This window comes from Schistosoma haematobium, chromosome 1, assembly GCF_000699445.3.
Source record: "Schistosoma haematobium chromosome 1, whole genome shotgun sequence".
NCBI classification, from domain to species: Eukaryota; Metazoa; Platyhelminthes; class Trematoda; order Strigeidida; family Schistosomatidae; genus Schistosoma; species Schistosoma haematobium.
The window spans coordinates 62,569,917-62,593,402 of record NC_067196.1 but is presented as its reverse complement, the minus strand read 5'-3'; the positions used below and the strand labels follow the sequence as shown (position 1 = coordinate 62,593,402).

At 36.9% G+C, this 23,486-nt stretch overlaps 1 protein-coding gene across 2 annotated transcripts in view; it reads right to left on the bottom strand.

Annotated features, from left to right (window-relative positions):
• Window positions 1–205: 205 nt before the first annotated feature.
• The window catches only part of PKN2_1 (Serine/threonine-protein kinase N2), a 31,915-nt gene continuing 8,634 nt past the window's right edge, over window positions 206–23,486 (bottom strand). The window contains exons 9-16 of one of the 2 annotated variants that reach the window (XM_051209310.1): window positions 22,440–22,666; window positions 17,519–17,713; window positions 16,729–17,101; window positions 15,385–15,647; window positions 7,666–7,817; window positions 4,556–4,775; window positions 4,095–4,343; window positions 2,006–3,810 (exon numbers count right to left, since the gene is read on the bottom strand). In XM_051209310.1, the coding sequence (XP_051074752.1) occupies window positions 3,667–3,810; window positions 4,095–4,343; window positions 4,556–4,775; window positions 7,666–7,817; window positions 15,385–15,647; window positions 16,729–17,101; window positions 17,519–17,713; window positions 22,440–22,666 (1,823 nt within the window). In that variant the 3' untranslated portion in view covers window positions 2,006–3,666. Of the gene's footprint in view, window positions 4,776–7,665; window positions 22,667–23,486 lie in introns of both variants that reach the window. The other variant, XM_051209309.1, reaches the window with a different exon arrangement.

Sequence of the window (23,486 nt, the reverse complement as noted above, 5' to 3'; positions counted from 1 at the left end):
GTAGAACTTCGAGTGTTCGTCCATCAGTTCAAGTTGCCACACCACATTAGCACACAGATACAATTGACGATTCAAATCCCAGTGGTAGAGGTAGTAAAAGTATAAGCAGTAATCGGAAACATTAGGGTTTGAAGATGTTATTCAACGAGTATAATACAGTGAAATAAATTTGGAAAGAGAAAAAAAGGAAAGGACATGAAGAATTCAGAAGATTAGAATTTGGGAGAACACAAAGAGTGGATGCACCTGCGCCATTGCGAATGGTTTTGAGCCATGTCATCCAAGGTCTCTAACCATCGGTTGCTATCATCTCGCGGTCCCCAACCACGTAGTCTACACCTACCAATATGACTCAGTCTACTTGTCAGTGACTTCATGGACTTGTGCCATGTTTTGGTCTGGCCACCCCTAGCTTTCTTCCAATCTACTTCTATACAACAAAACATCGCAGATCGAGGCAGTCAATGGTTGGGCATACGTAACACGTGCCCCAGCCATCTCAACTGATGAAATTTAACTACTTCGTCAATTGATTTACCATCCTTACCTAGTACCCGTTTCCTAACAACTGTGTTACTTACTCGATGGTCCCAGAATATACGAGCGATGCTTCGAAGATACCTATGATCGAATACTAGTGACCTACGAATGTCCTCTACTCTTACCGGGCATGTTTCACAGCCATAATGTAGGAACGAACTGCTACGCAGTAAACCCGTCCTTTGGTTGATAGACGAATATCTCGACTACAACATAAATGACGCAAGTTGGTAAAAGCCAGTCGAGCCTTCTGTATCCGTGCTGAGATTTCATAACACACCAGACCACAAGGGCTGATGAAACTCCCAAGATAAGTGAAGCGGTCGACACTCTCAACTACTTCTCTCCCTATCATTAGTTCAGGTGCCGATGTAACCTAATCCGGTAGCAGGATTTTGCATTTCGAGGGAGAGGACTTTGAAGAACGATTGTTCCAGACAGTATAGCTTGATTAGTTCATTACGATAGGTGTTACCAACGGTCGGGTTTATTTACTTACGCCTGTTACTCCTCATGAAGGACCATAGACCACCCACCAGCACCCTCCATTCAACTCTATCCTGGGCAATCCTTTCCAGTTATTTTTCATCCTTTTCATACCTACTCTCAATTCCCAACGCAATGTGTTCTTTGGTCTTCCTCTTTTCCGTTTCCCTTCAGGATTACAAGTTAGCGCTTGCCTCGTGATGCAGTTTGATGATTTGCGTAATGTATGTCCTATCCGTTTCCATCGTCTTTTCCTAATTTCCTCTTCAGCTGGAAGCTGGCTCTTCCTCTCCCACAGTAGGTTATTACTGATGCTATCCGGCCATCGGATATTGAGTATCTTGCGTAGACAACGGTTGGGCACACTTGGTAAATTGAGTTGGCTCACTCGCTATGATGTGGCTTAAAAAGTCCCAATAGTACGTGCGACAGTTCACATTTTTCAAGAAATTCGCTTTCATCATTATTTAGATGAATAAACTAGGTCTAAAATATTTTCTGCACTCACCAACTCAGCTCAAGCAGAAAGCTTAACACCAAACTGTTGTGCAAAACACAGCTAGGTGGAATCTCTTCAATTCACACTATCATTACAGCTTGTGCAATATATACCAATGTATACACTATCTGTCTTCCCTTAAACTAAGAGATTAAAATCGCTTCATGTCTTTCTTTCTACGAACTAATTCTTTCTTCCTGTACTGTATCCTTATTGCAATCTTTCTTTTATATATTACCACCTCTCAATTAACTACTTTTATGAATCCGGTGTCCATCTTGTTGTGTTAATGTAGTATGGCAACTTGGACCGATGCATATATGTGCCTGGTCCTACGTTGTAGCTGACTGACTGACTAAAAAAAAGTTGATGAAAAGTAACTACTCTATATGTTTGTGCTACACCAAAGTCCAATATTGATTTAGAACGAGAATATTTTCAGGTTAAATTACATAAAAAATATTTTAAAAACAAACTAACCACAAAAATAATAATAATAACCAGCATTGTGGTTGTCTGTTTATTTGCGAGATATCAGACAAAGCCATGAATCGATAACACATGATAGATTTGTTTACTGTATATCCAAGAGTTCTTTATAAACAGTGTGAAAATTATGTGAATGAATATACTATGACTAAAAAAATCGAAATAATTAGTTATTAATAATAACTGAGGCTTTAATATATTGCATGATATAACTGTGATCATAAGTTAATAAATTCCTGACACACGATAACACCCAATATTTAATCATTCTATGAACCAACAAAAAGTACGCCTACATTCATATTGACTTATCAATTTAGTGAAAACAGTTGGTTGCCTAGATAAATTTATCTTTTTATACAGAATGATTTCGAAGTTGTAAAAATCTACCACATTGGAAATTACGATTGATTCCAGGGCCTAGCATCACAGATTACCCGATGCAAATATTTTTCGAGAAATCTGAAACAACAGAGAACAAAACTAATCGCTACCCAGACTCCTTTGTTTGGTTTATGACGACAGAAGCGCGACCTAATAACTGTAGTGGATTGTAGCCTGGAGAGTGTTAAGGTCACTCAATATCGTCAATAGGAAGTTCAAAACCTAGCTATAGCTTATATGTTTATCATAAGGACAGGTATGCTTGGGGGCCAAACAATAATTTCATTCAACTGTGATAAATTGATCGATTACTGAGATTATTAACCAAATAAAGAGTTGTACGCTTAACTTTGAGGCATAATTCAGATGCGAGGACTAATGATAAACTTTGGCTATTGAAACTGAAGTTTGAACATGTTTGGAAGTCGAAAACTACTGAACGATCATTTCAAGGGTATGCCCACTCCTTTGAAAAACGAATATACATACATGAGGAAAAACTGCAATAAGTACATTTAAGAATTCCAAAACATTTTTACAGATGTTTATGTTTATCAATGAGTATATATACTGGTTATTTACTCTGATTGCTCTGAACAAAAAAACAACACACGAAAAAAATTATACAATCGGGGCTATCTAACATGTAATTGTTCGGTACAGACAAGAAAGAACATAATTACTACTAGCAATCTGACCAAAAGAGATAGAGAGGAAGAGAAAAAGATAAGCAATATACGCATATAGAGATAAAATATTCCTGTTGAAACAAATAAAATAATATTGTTGCAAAATGAAAGCAAACATATGGACAGTAATACATACATAAAATGGCTTTAGAAATCAAACAAAAGGCCCAAGGCAAAATCAGAGTTAAGATTAAATAAAGGAAGAAACAAAAATACAACTTTGGTGAATTTGGAAATCACATAATACTGCCTTCACATAAAGGCACTAATTAACAAACAGGAATGATTGAAAAGGATACCAAGTATTCAGTTTAGTCAATGATAAGTTAGTCTTTTGTATTTAAAAAGTGATAAAATGTTTATTTATATTTTTATTAAAAGTTTTAAAAGCACCCGTAAATGAACTATGGAAGACACTAACAAACAATTGAGAAAAGGGTGTTTAAAATAGAGGATAGATAAGGGATGAAATAGGGTCACAAATAGAAAACAAACATGTAGGTATACTTTTTTTACACTATCCCGGTAACCATATCCTAAAAAAAGATACATATGGATAAACGATAAACGTTTACGGAATTACACTAAGTGTGAATAATAGTCAAAATTAGAGAAATTTAACTGATCTGCATCTAGAAGAGGCGGACGTTGTTTAGTTGGTGTAAGAACTGCTTTTTCCCTGGTGAATTCTTCATCGAAATTTGAAACATCTTCAGGACCAGACTGGAATTAAAATCACAAAAGAGACATGATCAATCAAAAGGTTTGAAGTCTGTTGAACTTAACGAAAGATAAAACACTTGTATAAGACTTAGCAGGAATTTTTAGGAATGAACGTAAAAGCATACTTATATATGGAGTTAATGAGGAACCAATATTACAAAAATAACGGTTCACTATAGTTGATCTACTGTGTTTAAGGAGAAAGAACTGTAATAATTGTTACGACACTCCAATGAAGCGATAAAGTTTTAACCAATATTCAATATAAATATCAAATAACTTACAACAACAGGAACAAATGGTGGTTTTATTTTTTGCGCCAAGAGAGCTTGGAAATCTAGTTTACGGAAGAATGGTTGTCTTTTAATTTCTTCTGCATCTTGAGCTGAAGATCCTAAACGCTGTGCAGCATTCCGACGAAGCAGGCGCCCCATTATTAACTTAGCTTCCATGCTCAAATAATTAGGGTAGCAAACGCTTTTATTAACAATGCTGTCAAAAATTTCTTCTTCACTTTCACCAGGGAAGGGGCACTAAAAATAGAAAAATGATTGTCACAAGAACTTTAGAAAGTTAGGAATTTTAATATTCAGATTATTTGTGGTTAACAACTAAAAGCACCGAACCCTTCCTGATTTGGAAATATCGACGTAAATATATATTTGTCCAGCGATATAGATTAACCAGACGGATTTAAAACAGATAAAGACCAAACACCCAAAATATAAATTTTTATTATGCTTACTTCGCCGACGAGCATCTCGAAAATGAGAACACCCAAGCCCCACCAATCTACAGCACGTGTGTACGAAGAATCTGTGAGAACTTCAGGGGCCAAAAACTCCGGCGTCCCACAGAATGTGGAAGTTCGATCATCTGGACCCATGCCTTCCTTACATAAACCAAAATCAGCCATCTTTACAAAACCTTCCGAATCCAACAACAAGTTATCCAGTTTCAGATCTCTGAAATTCGTTGATATAAACAAATAATTGTAACAGAGAATTTACAACAAACAGGCACATATAAAGTCAATATGAAAGTAAAAGGCGTAATAAATACCCTGAAACTGTGTACGTAAATAACATAAAGGATCTGTAGCATTTATAACAACTAAAATAAAAGTCCCTATCAAATAGAAAAGTGTATAACAATCATCGCAAAATACTTTTTGGTTGCTAGAAAGACATCAAGTAGTGCCAATAATATAGTAGTATTTAGTTCATCGATTTTAATGAAAACTCAGGTTGTTTGAGCAAGAGGGACTACATGATAAACCTACAGAACATTCAACAGGATTCAATTACTGGTGTGATTATATTCGACGTAGTAAACAAAGAGAAACATCAAATGATCCAAGGTTAATTTATTTTAACTACAACTATACAATAGAAATAACAAAAACCTCACACATTTAGTGACATCCAAGTGCTTATTATACTACCAAAGAGAGGCAAACTATGTTATACCATCTGAAGAAATTCGTCATAGATTCCTATTTACGTAAGAACATTCTTGTCTCTTAGAGAAACATTTGACAGTGCGTGAATTGAGAAGTCAGACAAAAGTTTCTAACTTGACGGGAAGCATAAGACACAAATTTCGAGTTCAGTAACATTCATTAAAAAAGATGAACTGAATTTCGTTGTTGCCGACCATTAACTATTACAGAATGTATATACAAGGCTTCTTGTTGATAGCCTCATTGTAGATATCATTTTCAGTTCATTCGATATTATTCAAATAATGATCAATATGAAATATTGTGAATTCAATGTAAACAGTAAACATTGTTTTATCTCCTGTTTGCATCAACAAATATACAAAGTAAATCAGTTCATCAGAAACCTTAACATTTTAAACAGAGAAATTTCTACAATATTATATATTTGTTATTCCAATCTGAATATTGAAGTCAAACAACAGTGAATAATATTTACTTATTATTTGTCATAGTTAATGATGTTTACAAATTGGTAAGAATTTTTGTTGTTATCAAAACCAATAAAATACAACTAGACAATAGTTAATCATTCAGAATGGATGACCTTAAAAATAATTCACACTACCGATTGCTAGTATGTTTAAATGCCAGACTACCGTATTAGATCAATCAGATTAATGGCCAAATTACAACTTGATCGATAGAATTTGAACAGTGCTAAGAACAATAAAAAAAACTTAACATTGATTTTATTACAGTTGAATGAATAATCAACTTAGTGATTAACTTCTGTGAAATTATTTTGATGAACCAATAAATCCTTGTTCAATAAATGACAAAACTAATATCATTTCAAAATGGCTAATAATAAGTCATTAAGGAGGAAGAATGTATTTGTAAAATCTCAGCGAAAGAATTTACTTCAAATTCTTTCGCTGAGATTTTACAAATACATTCTTCCTCTTTAATGATTCACATTAACTCGGCGCTCTAATATTTTGAAACTGTTCGTTCAAATTTAGACGAAAGTTCTTATTTATTGTCTAATAATAAGATTAAATCAAATCAAAATAAATTGATAAAACTTTATAACCTTATATGTAGTCAATGAAAGTAAGATTTGACATAAACAATGTATTTGAATAATGTGAATAAAGTTTTAGATAAATCTAGACAGAAAAAGTAACTTTATACATTTGGTTTTTATAATTAAACTGAAAAGATTATGATTAAGATCGAATTTGCACAGTAAATTTAATCTATGTTATTTATGTTACATGTTTCTCAAGGATTGCATGAACACTGAATAAATGAATAAATAAATGAATAAACAAATAGGTATTGTATAAAGTTAAACAAACTAGTAAATAAAGCACTAGAACACCAGAACCTAGAAATTAAACTCGTGTTAGTAAGGTAATGAGATGAATAGTAATAGATGAGTAAGCAATCATGTAGGAAGTATGTTAGTTACATTTCAGTTTTAGATAATACACTATCTTCGATATATCGATGATCTATTTAGGTTTAATGGCATTTTACACCACCAACTTATAACTGAGTGTAAATAACAGAAAGTAAGGTGGTGTATCTCAGCATTACAGCATCTATTGGGAACCAAATTTGAATCGGTGATAGATTATAATGACGTTTCCACTATCTGCGAAAGTATTAACTTAAACTGAAAAATCGAGTGAGTTCTCTTGGAGTATCGAAGAAAATCACGGTACATGGGACAATTGTAGACGTTAATTCCTATTCATTTGTCTTCAATATATGATATCCCGTTAACTGAGTATTTTAGCGACTCAACTCTCCCTACTAGTACTGTGACTATAATTAATATTCAAAATCCAGAACAGTTGTCGGGAAAGTGTATTGTTAATAAATAATAAAATGCGTAAGCATTCAAGATTCAAAGCACACTGGGAAGTTAGTGAATGTGTGTGTGTGTAAAAACTCGAAAAATCTATGAGTGTTAATCAATTATGGATAAGTTATTGATTGTGTCTGTGTTTACAACCAATGGGAGGGTAGACATTCTGTAGCTATCATTCTATTTGTATCATTAAGAAAAATAACAAATTGAATAATTTTTTAGGTGTCATTACCAAGGCTTGACTTGATAATTTCAAATAAATTGGGCATTTGGGTAGGTTGTTATTCATAAAAATAATATATTTGTAATATCCCAATGAGTGGCATAATGAAATTTGTTCTCTGAAGAAGTGGCTTACACTGAATAACGAAACGTCAGAAAACTTTCATTTCTCTACTTATTGGTGTATTTACAAATATATTATTTTAATTCAATTGAATAATCTATTCTTTGTAAATAAATAAAATAAAATGACATGAAATTAAGACTGTAAATGTGACTATAATGAACAGAAAAATACAAATGTGATTACCGGTAAACAATTTTTTTTGAGTGAAGGAATTCGATACCTAAAACAACACATCCAGCATAAAACACAGCTTGAGGTTCTTTAAACACATTTTTTTGAATAAGTGACATGAGATCACCACCTTGTGCATACTCCATCACAAACATTACGTGTTCCTGATAACAAATGAAAACAAAGTAAATAATAAGTTATATCTGACAAGAAATAACAATAACTAAAAATCAATAATGATTTATGCCAGAAGAAATAGAATTGAGTTCATGTAAACCAACACAGAAAACAGAATTCATTAGTAATATATAATAAACGTAAACATTAAATAAAATTATTTGAAATACAGTATACTTTAACATTAGTAGGTGTACAAAAGACATAGATTTACAGATGTTATCTCTGGATGACTCTTTCCAGTTGGCTAGAGAATGCTTAATTTGAAAAATTTTCTTATATAACCAGCTCATTAAATCTTTTGAGAAGTGTTGTATAAAGCAGTAGCTGTGTGTGAAAGAGGTGGTAAATTAATTATAATATTCAATTTGAATGTTATATTTTTGTAGACAGAATCAATAGATGAAGTATGGGAATTGTTTATAAATTTTTCATAACAGTATATTCAAAAGCTTCATAGAACATTTCTTGTTGATAAATTCTAAGAAAAAAGCTTATATCAGTTCCATCACAGGCCATCAGAGTCAAGCTATTGAGATAAATGTCTACAAAATTTTCGAAGCTCACATATTTTGAATATGTCTGTAAAAACTGTCAATGACTTCCAAATACTTAGTCACATCCCAATTCATGAATGTCCCCCAGTATTTGCATTGTTCATCGTTAAACTTATTATTATTATTATTAGTTTGCATGTTTGTTGATTTGTGGTTGCTTGCCATTCTTTCCAACTGTTAGTAAACGGAACTTATGTCAGTACGTTTGCCGGCTAGTACTTTGCTTGAGAGCTAAGTTTGATAAATAATATGACATTTTGTTTTGTATATTTTTAAGCTTAATCAAAATTCACTATTGTCTAAATACCCATTACGTTTCAGTGGCGGTTGATAATAATAAAGGCAAAATTGGTCAATGTAAGGTTTAGCATTTACCGCAACTGAGAAAATCTAATTTATGGTACACAGTTTAATGGACACAACAAACAACCGGAAAAAGATGAATATTATCGAACCAGACACATATGTGCATTGGTTCCAGTTAACATACATCATTAGCACAGTGAGATGAAATTATTTGGAAACAGATACCAGAGTAGTAGAAGTAGTAACGATATCAGTAGCATTGGTAGTACAAGTAGAAACGATTAGGTACTGAAAAAAAGTGTAAGGAAAGGTCGGGATTCAAGAACTTATGGAAGTCAAACAGTGAATGCAACTGAGCCACTAACAACGATTTTCAGTCACGTCACTCGGAGTCTCTAACCATTGGTTACCGTAATCCCACAAACACCAACTACGTGCTCTCCATCCACCTAACCTCCTTCTAGCATACTACTCCTACATCGTCCGTCCAAGTTGCCATTGGTTTCAAATATAAAATACATCTCCTAATCACCTCAGTTCATGAAGTTTCACTACTTCGTCAGTCGATTCGCCGTCTTTACCCAGTACCCATGTCTAACCTCGACACTGTTCATCACTCAGTTGTCCCAAACTACATGAGCGACGCTTCGAACATCGCACCTGAGATCGAATACTAGTAAATCACAAATAGCCCCCCATTTTTAATGCTCGTGCTCCACATATCAGTAATGTGGAACAGAGTGAACTGCCGCACAAGAAACTTGTCCATTTGTTGGCAGACGGATATCTATCCCAAGTCATAAGTGATGCGATTTGGCAAAGACCCACTAAGCTGTCTGAGTCTGTACCGAGATTAAGTCATGCACCAAATCAGTAGAGATGATGAGACTTTCACGATAAGAGAAGTGGTATATGCGCTCAACCACGTTAATTACTACTTCAGGCGTTGGCACAGACCAGTCATGAAGCGGGATAGTATTGAATCCCAAACATGCTAACAGTGCCGTTCAAGACGATCAAGAGACTGGCTATTGTCAGTATCTGGAGATCTTAATTCAATAACTGAATTTCCTGATAAAGGATATATTGTCGAAGATTTGAACGATGAAAGGATTATTTCTAAAAAAATTTATGGTGAAATTAAGTGAAGATGAAAAAAGTGCTGCTGAGAGCCTAAACAAGGTTGATATATCTCTTTGATACGGCTTAGTCAAGCGCTGGATGTTGAGGCCGATATTTTAGATAGTAACATTAGCCAACCTGATTCCTGTAACAACAGAATTTTCGTTCTTTCCTGTAGACTTGGACGATCAGAGATCACGACCATTCAGATGGGATTATGTCCAATCCCCAGCCTCTTATTAGTATCGCAGGTGGTCCCGACCGTTGTTGCTACCTTGACGCAGTGGTCGGGCTTGCCCATCATCATGAAACAATCGAGGCATACTGGAACAATCTTTCCTCGAGGTCCTACCATGCCAGACAGCTCGGTTCAAGAACGGTAAGACTAAAAGCAACAAACCCAATGTCCGAAGGCGGAGTAGTACTGCAGACTGTACAGAGGTGTGACACCAGTAAGATATTTCCTTCAAACCGCCAGCATGACAGCGACGCTGCCTCCCCACAAGGAGCGGTGTGGTTATAAAATGTCGATCCTAATCATGCACACTTCGCCTTATCCCACGGATATCCATCTCCGGCGGTAAGGTCTCAACAAGTACGGAGCTAACACGAAAATTACTCACAAAAAGGTCGTGTATGACCGACCTCAAGCAGATGTCCCTTGGGCACTGCGGTCACGCTCTCAGGTCATTAAGACCACTTACTACTTACTTATTTACGCCTGTTACTCCGCGTGAAGGAGCATAGGCCACCCATCAGCACCCTCCATTCAACTCTATCCTGGGCAATCCTTTCCAGTTATTTTTCATCCTTTTCATATTTACTCTCAATTCCCAACGCAATGTGTTCTTTGGTCTTCCTCTTTTCCGTTTCCCTTCAGGATTACAAGTTAGCGCTTGCCTCGTGATGCAGTTTGATGATTTGCGTAATGTATGTCCTATCCATTTCCATCGTCATTTCTTAATTTCTTCTTCAGCTGGAAGCTGGTTTGTTCTCTCCCACGAAAGGCTGTTGCTGATGCTATCCGGCCAATGGATGTTGAGTATCTTGCGTAGACAGCTATTTATAAATACTTGCACCTTCTTGATGATGGTTGTAGTAGTTCTCCATGTTTCAGCTCCGTACAATAGAACTGACTGCCTTGACGTTTGTATTGAAGATTGTGATTTTGATATTAGTTGAAAGTTGTTTTGAGTTCCATATGAACTTCAATTGTACGAATGCGGCCATTGCTTTGCCAATCCTCACATTTACGTGTGCATCCGATCCTCCTTGTTCATCGATGATACTTCCCAGATATGTGAAGGATTCTACATCTTCCAGAGTTTCGCCATTAAGAGTGATTGAATTGCTGTTCTCCGTGTTGTATTTGAGGACCTTGGTTTTTCCGTTGTGCGTCTACCGTATCTTTCATCCGGTTCAGCAACACTCTGTTAAAAACAGTAGTGTGATGCCTCTGTAGTTTTCACATTTGCTCGGATCTCCTCTCTTCGGAATCTTGATGAGGTGTCCTTCTTTCCAGTCCATCGGCACTTGTTCCTCCTCCCAAATCTTTTTGAATAGACGGTAAAGCATGTTTGTAGTTAATTCGATGTCTGACTTCAGTGCTTCAGCTGGTATATTGTCGGGTCCTGCTGCTTTACCGCTCTTGATTTGTCTGATGGCCATTCTGACTTCTTCCGTCGTTGGTGGATTGACACCTATAGGAAGATCTGTGTGCGCTGCTTCGATGTCCGGTGGATTCATTGGAGCCGGCCTATTCAGGAGTTCCTCGAAGTACTCTACCCATCTGTTCCGTTGTTGTTGAATTTCAGTGATTGACTTGCCTTCTTTGTCTTTGACCGGTCTCTCTGGTTTACTGTATTTTCCTGCTAGTTTTTTCGTTGTAACGTAAAGCTGCTTCATATTTTCTTCTCTTGCAGCTTTTTCTGCCGTCGTTGCTAATTCTTCCACGTATTTCTTCCTGTCGGCTCTAATGCTCCTCTTCACTTGCTTGTTTGCTTCTATGTATTCAGCTTGTGCTTGGACTTTCTCTGCTCGTGTCCGGCTGTTGTTAATTGCTACCTTCTTGTTCTTCCTTTCTTTGATCCTGTCCAGTGTTTCTATAGAGATCCATTCCTTATGATGATGCTTCTTGAGGCCCAAAACCTTTTGACACGTTGAAGTTAATGTTTCTTTGATATCTTTCCAGTTGTCCTCCATACTAGTTTCTTCTTCTTTCAGTAGATCCTATAAGGCTTGGAACCTGTTGTTGAGAGCTATCTTGAATTCATTAAGTTTGTCAGTATCTCGAAGGAAGGCTGTACTGAACTAATGTTATGCTGTTTGTCCAGTTGTCCAGTTCTTCTTTAGCTTCAGTTTTAAATTGGCCACAACTAGGTGGTGATTTGAAGCTATATCAGCTCCTCTCCTGCTTCTCACATCTCTTATTATCCTTCGGAACTTTTTATTGATGCAAATATGATCTATCTGGTTCTCTGTGGTGTGGTCCGGTGAGATCCATGTAGCCTTGTGTATACGCTTGTGTGGAAATATTGTGCCGCCTATGACCAATTTGCTGAATGCACACAGATTTGCAAATCTTTCTCCATTTTCGTTTCTCTCTCCCAGTCAATCCATGTCGTCCCATGATATCTTCATATCCGGTGTTGTCTATTCCGACTTTGGCGTTTAGATCTCCCATCAGAATGGTGAAGTCCTTTCTTGGGCACTTCTCTATGTTTGATTGCAGCCTCTCATAGAATTGATCTTTAATGTCGTCGTTGCTATCATTGGTGGGTGCATAACATTGGATAATATTCATTGTGATCCCCCCTTCTTTGTTTTGAATGATGCTTTGATGATTCTGGATCCGTGAGATTCCCATCCTACAAGTGCATTTCGTGCTACTTTGGACAGCATTAGAGCAACTTCCTGAGTGTGTGGAGCATTTTCCTCTTCGTGACCGGAGTATAACAGCATCTCTCCCGCGATTTAGTTTCCTACGGTATGGGGTCGCTAACCCCATGCCCAACTCTCCTCGTTTACCTGGGCTTGGGACCGGCAGTAGCTCTAGAAGAGTTACAGACCACCTCTAATCCAATTTCCTTCTCAGGTACCTCCAGAAGAACCGTTCCACGGTGTGGGCAACCAGGAAGTGATAAGCGCCTTCACACCTCTAACAGCACTCAAGACCACCGTTGATCGCAGGTGATGTAACTGTTGAAACTGGACCACCATTCTTGGAGATCTTTGAGGTTAATCTACTAGGATCTGCTATTCTCCTTGCTTTTGACTAGTTACATTATTTCCAGCCTCACTAGCAGTTGGGGACTGAGGTCGATTTTCCATTCAGATTATTTGTTTTCGCTTTCAATTGTGTTCAGAGCCTGAGTTTACGAGAATCTATCAGCGCAATAGACTTAGCAGAAATGAACTGGTTTTCCGTGACCCTTTGGTTTAAATCAATAATAGATGTCGCTGGTGTTTCTACAGCAGTTCGTAAATCTTACCAAGCAATATCTGGGTCAGCTTCGTTTCAGAACTGCCCAATTGTGACCTCAGTTGTTAGCCTTACTATGCAATAAGCTAACAGGTAAACCAGAGATCGAGTGGAAGTAACATTTGTCACCAGTTTTAATGTGCCTAACTAGAAAAGGGTAATAAATCAAGTTGTTTAGATGAGCATTTTTGGAGCAGTGAATGGAGATTACTTAAATCAAAATAAGTTGACCTGAGAAATAATATTTAAAAAACAATAACTGGGAAAGTATTGAAAATAAGTGATAATTAACTAATATCTTGGGGACAATACGATAGATGAACAACGAAACGATTATTGATTATTAACGAAACTAAGAGATACAATACACGAAAAACTGAAACATAAAGGGTAAGCAGTGAAAAAGTAGCTCTCACTCTATATCTGTGAATCATTGGATATAAAAGTAAAAAACACAAGTAAGCTACAAGTATTTGCTCACAGGTGTCTTGGAAGTACTGTATAAATAGGGTGGATTAAAAGTAAAAAGAGCAAATATATTGATGACATTATATATCTCCATCAACTGAGCTGTTTAGGACATATTCTACTTAGGTGGAACCGTCTGCATTAAGTGTAGCACATAGATTAGCAAAATCACTTTAACCAATCCTATGTAAACCAAATGATGAAATGACGAAGGAAGAAAAATCCGAATATCATCCACAAAATTAAGGTTCAACTGGGAAAATCACTATATTGGACAAAGTGGACGCTCCCTTCACCTTTGCCTGCACGAACAACAATTAGCAGTCAAATGCCATGGCATATCCTCGCTTATATCAATGCATGTGGACAACTGTGAATACAAATTTGACTGGAAAAATGTTGAGACCTTGGATAGAGGCAATTCTAAAAACACCAACGAAGTTTTAGAAGCTTGGAACTCTGGTCAATCAGCAACCACATTGAAATGAATCTGACGTATCAACCAATCAGAAAAATCATGGACAAATATAGGACCAAGAAGATGCAACCAAAATAGAGAAGTAGACAGCGACAGGTTAAAGGCCAACAACAATAACCAATCAATATCGGGGTCTACAGGACAAGTTGTGAGTCATATGTGAAGGAATTCGAGCACTTCACTTCTACCCGAAGTTTGTGCTGATGATGTCGTTCAGAAGAACAATGAAAGCTCCACGACCAAACAATCCAGCTCAGAGAAAAAAACTTCACTTAGATCATCCACCTGAGCTACAAATCTCCACCTGTGCTACTTATGCTTAAACACCACATAAACGAATATGCAGTGTTGGGTAGCATAGAGTATGTTGGAAAATAACGGGGAAAGAACATGTTAAGATATGATACCAATCTATCAAGTCATCAATTGTTAATAAAGATCGTGTGGATAGGTTAAAACTTACAGATTGAGACCCCCGCAATACTTATAATACATATTTGAATGTATATATGAATGAATTACCTTTAACTATCTAAGTATCGTAAGTAACTAATAATTCTCTCATCTGTTTTCTTCCTTCTGTACTTTCTCTTATTCTTTGATACCCACTGCAGTTCAAATTGAGTGTTCTCTATTCCTTTTTTGTTGATATTATTATTATTTATAGCTTTATTCAAAATTACATTTTTGGTACAATACAGAATTCTCAGTACAAAGTATTTCGACAATTCTCTTTTCCTTATTTCTTGACCGACCCTTCCGATAAATATTTAGTGGTCACCAGTTATATGTTAGCAGTTCAGGAATCGACATCTGAATAATTTATATTATTTTCGATGCACATTTCCGGCAACCACGATGTCTCGGATTAGGCTCTTTTGTAAGTTGTGCATCGAAAAGTAGTAAACTTTTCACAAACGCACCTGAATAGGTTATGAGACAAATAGGCATAATGATGTGTTAAAACAAACAAGAAAACAGATAACTTGTTGGAATATCCAGATGGCGGGAACAGGTAACTCAGGTATTCAAGCAGGCTGCCCTCATGTGGTGTGACAACCTGGAGGGATACATGTTTGCACAAGATTCTACATGAACTATGGTTAAGACTAACTGAAATATAAGTGAAAAATAGGACATACCTTTGTCTGGAAGCAGGCAATCAAGTTTATGAGGAAAGGATGTTGTGCATCGGTAATGATTTGCAAAATGCGTTTTTCTGTCAATAATGTATCGACCTCATTACGAAAGATTATCTCCGCCTTCTTTAAAGATTTTATAGCATAGTACTTATTATCTCGGTGGTATTGAGATAGCAATACTTTGCCGAAATGACCACGCCCAAGTACAGCCACAGTGCGGAAATCAATCATACTGAGTATTGTTGTGGATTTGTTTGATGATACTATGAATCAAAGGCAATTAAAAACAATTAAATTAGCGAAAACGGTAGAAATCTTGAAGATATGGAAGAAACAATAAAAGAACAAATGTAAACTTATTAACATGTGCAATGCACATTGAACTGAATATATAACATTATTAGAAGACCAAGTAAACCGATGGTGATTATGCTATGCACAGCAAACAGCTTAAGTAAAATTTAAAGTAAGCAATAACTATAAGGTGGAAATCCTAACTAATGTTTCAAGCAAACTGTGGTCGGGTATCTAATCACTTTCTACCATTCATTAACTTGGAAGTCAAATTTGGAAGCAAAAAAGTTATGAAATATGTGTTTGGAATACAAAAGTAATTGAGATTAGTATGTTATCATTAATCACAAGACCTGGCTTGACAGTCCTAAATAAACCGAAAAATAGATAGTCTGCTTGCGGATTATCTACTCACTCGTTCCTGTTACTAATTTATTTGTCGTAAATACCACCAACCTAACCAACTGAATACATAACCTCAAAAAGTAAACTTTAAGTCCGATATGTTTATCGATTACTACTCATAAAAATCAATAGAAAACTTCGCTGCACTAAAAATGAACTGTAAGGGTTGAAGCTATCACGAGTTCACTTAATCTGCGAACGAGAAACAAGACTCGGTGACCAAAGACCAGTAAGCTAGCTATTGATGCCTCCCAGCCCCGCTAACTAGAGGGGAGAAGTTCAAGCTTGGAATGGGGAAGTATATTCTGCAAACAGCCAGAAACGAGCGGTGAAAACAAACACAATTCAAAACGTATATATACAGTACAAAACCGTCCTTGGGGAGAGCTACCAAATACCATATTAAAAGACGCAACGGATCAATAGTATTTAAGATATTTGCCAGTGGGAAATACGAGATGAAGGTGACAAGAGCGCCTTTGGCGTGAAAACTAAATAAAATTACAAAATTAGGTCCTTTCCCAAGTGAGTTCTGGGGATCTAACGTCCCCAACATGAACCTAGTTATGAACACAGCTAGAATACGACCAGAAAATTTTCCAATCAGATTATCCCAAACAAAGCTAGATAATGCACAAAACTTACATTCACTAAAAATTTCGGATGCTGCAGTACGCGGAGACTCTGAAGTAGGAATATCTTTATTTTCTTTTTCTGTTGATAATACAACGGGACCAGAATTAGATCGTTGCACATCCATATTAACATAGTCTGCAGTACGATAATCGACGTCCTTCTGACCTATAGATATCATTTCCGTAGCACCAAGGTCTTCTGGATTGGCGTAGTCTGAAACACGGGACGGAGTAGGGGGTTTGCGGGAGCTACTATCCATGTCATATTCGATGATAACTGGCGCAACATCGTAGTCCGGCGAAAATGAAGAGTCGATTCCAGTAGCAGGTGCATGATGATGGGGTGTCGATGAGTAGTCATTAATGTCATCAGTCAAAAGAGACTAAATGAATCAAAAAATATTCGAATATTTTATAAAATATCTTAATCAAAGTATAATAAATCCAATTTTCAAAAGTAATACCAGTTATGATTATTAATATAGATTAGAAATAAGGTATGAAAACAGGGATACACAAGAAACAGTAGTCTAAGGACCACCAAAGCAGCAACCCAACTGTGTGAAAAGTTAAAAGAAAATTCGGATCAGAATGACATCACTCAGCACCAGTATATGACAAAAAATAAACATATGAAACTTTGTTCGGGTTATTATTATGCCATGCGAATTTGCAAATTAATGTCAAGAAAATTTAAAAACAAAAAAGCTTTCACATTGAGTTTTAGCTGCCTCATTGATCTTTTTATCGTGACCCAGAAATTTGTATAACAGGGGTTGAAAAATTCCCAAATCACTCACTTTTTTACGTAGGGTTTTTATTTCCTTTTCAGTTAATGTAATATTTTTTTCCCGTAAAGCACCTGGTTCACGAATAATTGTAACTAATGGACGCTGTTGAATAATCGTATCAGTGATATTGACTGATCTGGTAGGGAAGGCAGATGGCGATTCTCGATATTTAGAAGTATTTAAATGAGATTTGCCATTAAAAGCCTACATATATGCAAGCAAATTTAAAATAATAAAAACCTAAAAGACTAAGGAAAAGATCGGTCACCTTAATAATCATAAATAACAAAAATAAGCAATAAGCTATACACTAATATGTATTATCATCAATATCATCATCTGATCATTGGAAATCTCAGCGATCTTCACAAATTTTCAGTATGAAGTGATTTTCCGTGATAAATGCATTCTCCAAGTTGAACATCATCATAGTATAGAAATAAAGACAAGACATATAGTTTTTTTCTACTTGAACAGTGAGCAATATACATTTATGGCATACTAAGAATCATACAGAGTAAGCTATGAAACTGATGTTGAAACAAAAAAATTGGTTCACAACGCCATGATAAAAATATGATATAGGAGTGACTCAAAATTAAAATAGATAGGCAATATAAAGCAGAAATTAACAAATTTAGGAACTCCATCTCTATAGGTATGGGAGAGAAGAATCAAAGTCTATACAATAGTGTTTCAAGTATTTACAGAACAATAGATTTATAATTATGGGTACTTTAAAACACTACGCAGATAGGTAGAGCTGTCCATAAGAGTATGCATAAGTCGGTGGGATTACAAACGCATTCAAAACATATCGATAATTATGGGAATTTGTTCACCCTATTTTTTATTCACAGTGGAAATATCAAGCAAGTGAAAAACTCCACTTAAAGTAATTAGTGATGTAAACCAACGAACAAATAACACAGTTTCACGAGCAGGTCAGTCTTATTATTAAATCTCATGCCGAAATAAAGTAAGTCAGTCAGTCAGTCAGTAACAACGTAGAACTTCGTACGGACGTACATCAGTTCGAGTTGCCACACCACATTAGCACAGAGATGCAGTGGTCGATTCAAATCCCGTGGTGGTAGATGTAGTAAAATTATAAGCTGTAATCATTAAAATTAGGGTCTGAAGATGTTATTCGAGTATAATACAGTGAAATAAATTTGGAAAGAGAAAAAAGAAAGGGACATGAAGAATTCAGAAGATTAGAATTTGGGAGAACACAAAGAGTGGATGCACCTGCGCCATTGCGAATGGTTTTGAGCCATGTCATCCAAGGTCTCTAACCATCGGTTGCTATCATCTCGCGGTCCCCAACCACGTAGTCTACACCTACCAATATGACTCAGTCTACTTGTCAGTGACTTCATGGACTTGTGCCATGTTTTGGTCTGGCCACCCCTAGCTTTCTTCCAATCTACTTCTATACAACAAAACATCGCAGATCGAGGCAGTCAATGGTTGGGCATACGTAACACGTGCCCCAGCCATCTCAACTGATGAAATTTAACTACTTCGTCAATTGATTTACCATCCTTACCTAGTACCCGTTTCCTAACAACTGTGTTACTTACTCGATGGTCCCAGAATATACGAGCGATGCTTCGAAGATACCTATGATCGAATACTAGTGACCTACGAATGTCCTCTACTCTTACCGGGCATGTTTCACAGCCATAATGTAGGAACGAACTGCTACGCAGTAAACCCGTCCTTTGGTTGATAGACGAATATCTCGACTACAACATAAATGACGCAAGTTGGTAAAAGCCAGTCGAGCCTTCTGTATCCGTGCTGAGATTTCATAACACACCAGACCACAAGGGCTGATGAAACTCCCAAGATAAGTGAAGCGGTCGACACTCTCAACTACTTCTCTCCCTATCATTAGTTCAGGTGCCGATGTAACCCAATCCGGTAGCAGGATTTCGCATTTCGAGGGGGAGAATCGCATCCCGAACATGCTTGCATTGTTGCTTATAGTGGTCAGAAGACTCTACATTTTGTCAGCGTCTTCACCAAATAAAACTATGTCATCGGCATATTTCAAGTCAACAAGTGAATCTCCTGGTAGAAGTTTAACCCCTGGAAATTTAGATGAGGAAAGTGTCATCACTAAAAGCACATCAACGACAAAGTTAAACAAGAACGGAGAGAGTGGACAGCCCTGACGAACACCACTTGAGGTAATCAATTCTGATGACAGTTCGCCATAAGCTCTCACTCTCCCAGTTGTGTTCGAATAGAGAGCCTTTACAAGGTTAATGTACTTCTTTGGTACTCCTTTCAGTGACAAACACTGCCATAGAACCTCACAATCAACAGAGTCGAATGCCGCCTTAAGGTCGAGAAATACTACGATTGTGGGGCGTCTGAATGTGTGTCTGAAAGATGTTTTTCCTTATGCTTAAAGTTAGTATTTGCAAGGAACAGGCGGTTATCTGAACATAGCTGCAACAGACGGTCGCCATTATTTGTTCTTTGAGCCACGATGCTATAAGACCCAGCCAGGTGTCCTCTCCTATCGCTTAGTTTACCTACTTGAGCATTAAAGTCACCGGCCACTATTACTACATCCAAGCGCCTAGCTTTTCGGAGAAGGTTGGAGAGCTTTCCGTAAAACTCATCTTTTACATCATCTGCGCTGCAGTCAGTTGGAGAATAGGCAGAGACGACGAAGAGGCAACAATGAGTGTCTCTATCTTTTCGGATCCTTACTGTCCCGTTCAGTCGGACAGCGCACAAACGACTGTCTACTGGGATCCAGTCTAAGAGAGCTAATTCAATGCTATACATACTCCAGCGAGGCTACGGGAAGCAGTATCAGGGATTCCAGATACACAAAGTGTGAATCGAGTCGGTTCTTTATTTTGGCATGATGACGTCAAATGAATGACGCTACTCGGATCTTGTATGCGCGTTTCCGAGACGCAGCACATATCGATGGCGCGGGATTCTAAAGTCCTAGCTAAGGGAGCCTGCTGTCCTATTTGGCAGTATTCGGACGTTAAAAGCTCCTACGTGTAGTTTAGAGCGTGGTTTTAGGAGACCAGGAATAACGTTCCGCCCTAGCGGTGCGAGGTGATAAAGAGACGTGAGGAGGGTAAGTCATGGAGATAAGAGAGGCATTAGGAGGTGTAGGAAGGATTTGAATGGGACCAACTTGGTCTCGTGTGCTGTTACGGGTATGAGGGCTGATATCACTTCCCAGCTGCCTACACCGTGGAAGGGTATTTCTTGAGGAACCTGAAAAGGAAATTGGATTAGTGTTGGTCTTAACGACCTGGGAGTGTGACCGCAGAGCCCAAGGGACAACTGCTTGAGGCCGATCGCGCACGGCCTTTTCGTGGAAGGTTTTTAATGTGTTAGCTCCGTTCTACAAAAAGCCTTACCGCCGGAGACGGAAATCCGTGAGGTAGGTGGGGCGTGACATTTCTAGGGTCGACCTTTTCTAACCCCACCCCTCCTTGAGGGAAGGCAGCATCGCTGCAGATGCTGGTTGTCCGAGGGAAACACCTTACTGCTGTCACACCCCACTGCCGTCAGCAGTACGACTTCGCCCTCAGACCTTGAGTTGCTGCTTTTAGTCTTACCGTTCTCCAATCGACCTGCCTGACATGGTATAACCTACAGGAACATATGTTCCAGCCAATATAACTCAGTTGGGTCATCACGATAGGCAAGCCCGGCCACCACGTCAAGGTAGCAGCTTCGGTCGGGCGAAATACAGTAAAGTCCATTTCTTTCGAAAGTCCTAGATAAGTATGTTCTCTACTAAGGGATAATACGAAATTAGTAATTGGAAAAACAAACAGAATATCATGAGATCTCGTGCAAACCTTCGTTAATTTAAATCAACACACTTTTCCATAGCTCAAGAGAAAATAAAAAAAAACGCAGATATTAAAGTAAACAAAGTCATTAGCCAAAGGAGAAGGAACAAACTTAACAGAGACAATGGCTTTAAAAATTATTTGTCCTATCAAGAATAACCTGTCTTATGGAATGTATCGAACTATGATAATTAGGAAGTAATTTACAATATTTATAAACGCTTTTAGATTAGCTTCGGTAATTCACATTAACTCACATCTGGCTGCATAATAAGTATTAATACACTGATTTAAGATCATTGGGCTCATCGTGACTTTAGATGGAATCCGCTGACACTACAAGACCATGTGTTTGGAAAAGTCAGTCAGTTTTCAGACAAGACTCAGAATAAAACTAAGTGATGATTGTGCTGTCATTCTTAATCTGAAATTTCCCTATATAATCTTATTATAGTCGGTAGTACGATTTTTCTCATTTTTATGCCTCTAAAAGTCTTTTTATTTCATTCTGACGTAGCACATGACATCCAAAAAGATTAGAAAGGATTTCCCAAATTCACATGACAATCAAGGTTGTGTAATGACTCTGTAGAAGTGCGACTCTATGAGTGACTGGTGCTGAAGAACGAAATTCTCCGATGGGTCAAAGGTTAATACTCGAGGTGACATTTATCGGGTCAAGTTAACTACATCTGAATATGGACGAGTTGTGCGTATTATAATTCCTCATATAAAGTGCCTGAATCAGTCAAATATTCATGATGAAAGACATTAGAGTGTGTTCCGGTGTTTATTGTACTAGGCTTTGAGTTATAAAACGAAACATTATACAATAGAAAGGATCTATAGAAATAGCTTACAACATAGTCCACCGTTTTATGGGAATTAGTCAACTATAAAAACACAAAGTATCTAAATCTGGTTGTCATAATAGAACATTAATAACTTGGTTAACACAAATGAGTATAATTTTCAAGGCTTTATTGGTTAGGCCGATTTATATGCTCTCCATTTTTTCGAAATTGGGTGATTAATATCATTAATATGTTCAAATCATGTATAAATAAAATAATAGTAAAACTCACCTGAGCAGAAACTGGTGAACCGCTAAGAGATGTATTAAGCTGTTGGAAGCGACCCTCTAGACCATGCATCATTACAGATCCTGAAGATCCAAATTCTTTTGAATGACTAAGTGTCCATGAACCACTAACAACGGAACGACTCATTTTAGATAACTGACCGCTTTTAAGCAAACGAGTCCATAAGGGTATATTCATATCAAGTTCATTAATACGAGGAATATTGTTTCCTTCATATTAAAAATATAAAAATAATAAACATGACTATAAGATAAAAATGTATACCGAATCAACTGTCAATCACAGAACACTTATGAAATATATAAAAGTTATTCATTAGTTAACAACTAAAATATACAATTATAGCTATGATACGAGAGAATCATTATAAGTGACTCATAAGAAAAAACAATCCACATAAGTGTTTATGGATGTTAAGACACATTGGTACAGATATATACATAGCTAATTCACAGTCGACATATAAAAATATGATTCAACAAATCAAATAATGAGCATCGAAACCTATCCTTATCGTCGAATCTAGATTAACATTCATCATGGAAAATTTAATCAGTATTAGAAAATGGACACGGAAAAGTAAACTCTAATCGTTTTAAAAACGGGTAAATTGCCTTTAGAACATGTCAGTAACAGGTGATAGCAAATCGATTTGATTATAGTTATCACTCCGCTCAGAAAAAATAAATCCAGAGTAAAATTAGAATAGATCATATGACGATTAAAAATTACTAGCACGAGTCGATTCAATTAAAGAATCAAGAACAGGTTCCTCTACGTGTAATGTATGTAAATAATTTCATTCCCTTATCAGTGGGAAAGTAGGAAAAACTAAGTTTAAATCTGTGACCTAATCGTTTGAAAATTGAGTCGTTAAACTATCCAGTCCTTGCCTTCGACATTAAAGCAGAAATGATGTATTATAAAACAGTAATCATTAGAAAAAACATTTTTCATGAGCTACAGTAGGTCGATTAAGCAAGGAATCCAAAAGGAGTATGCTTCCTTTCAGTTGTGAGATTATATATA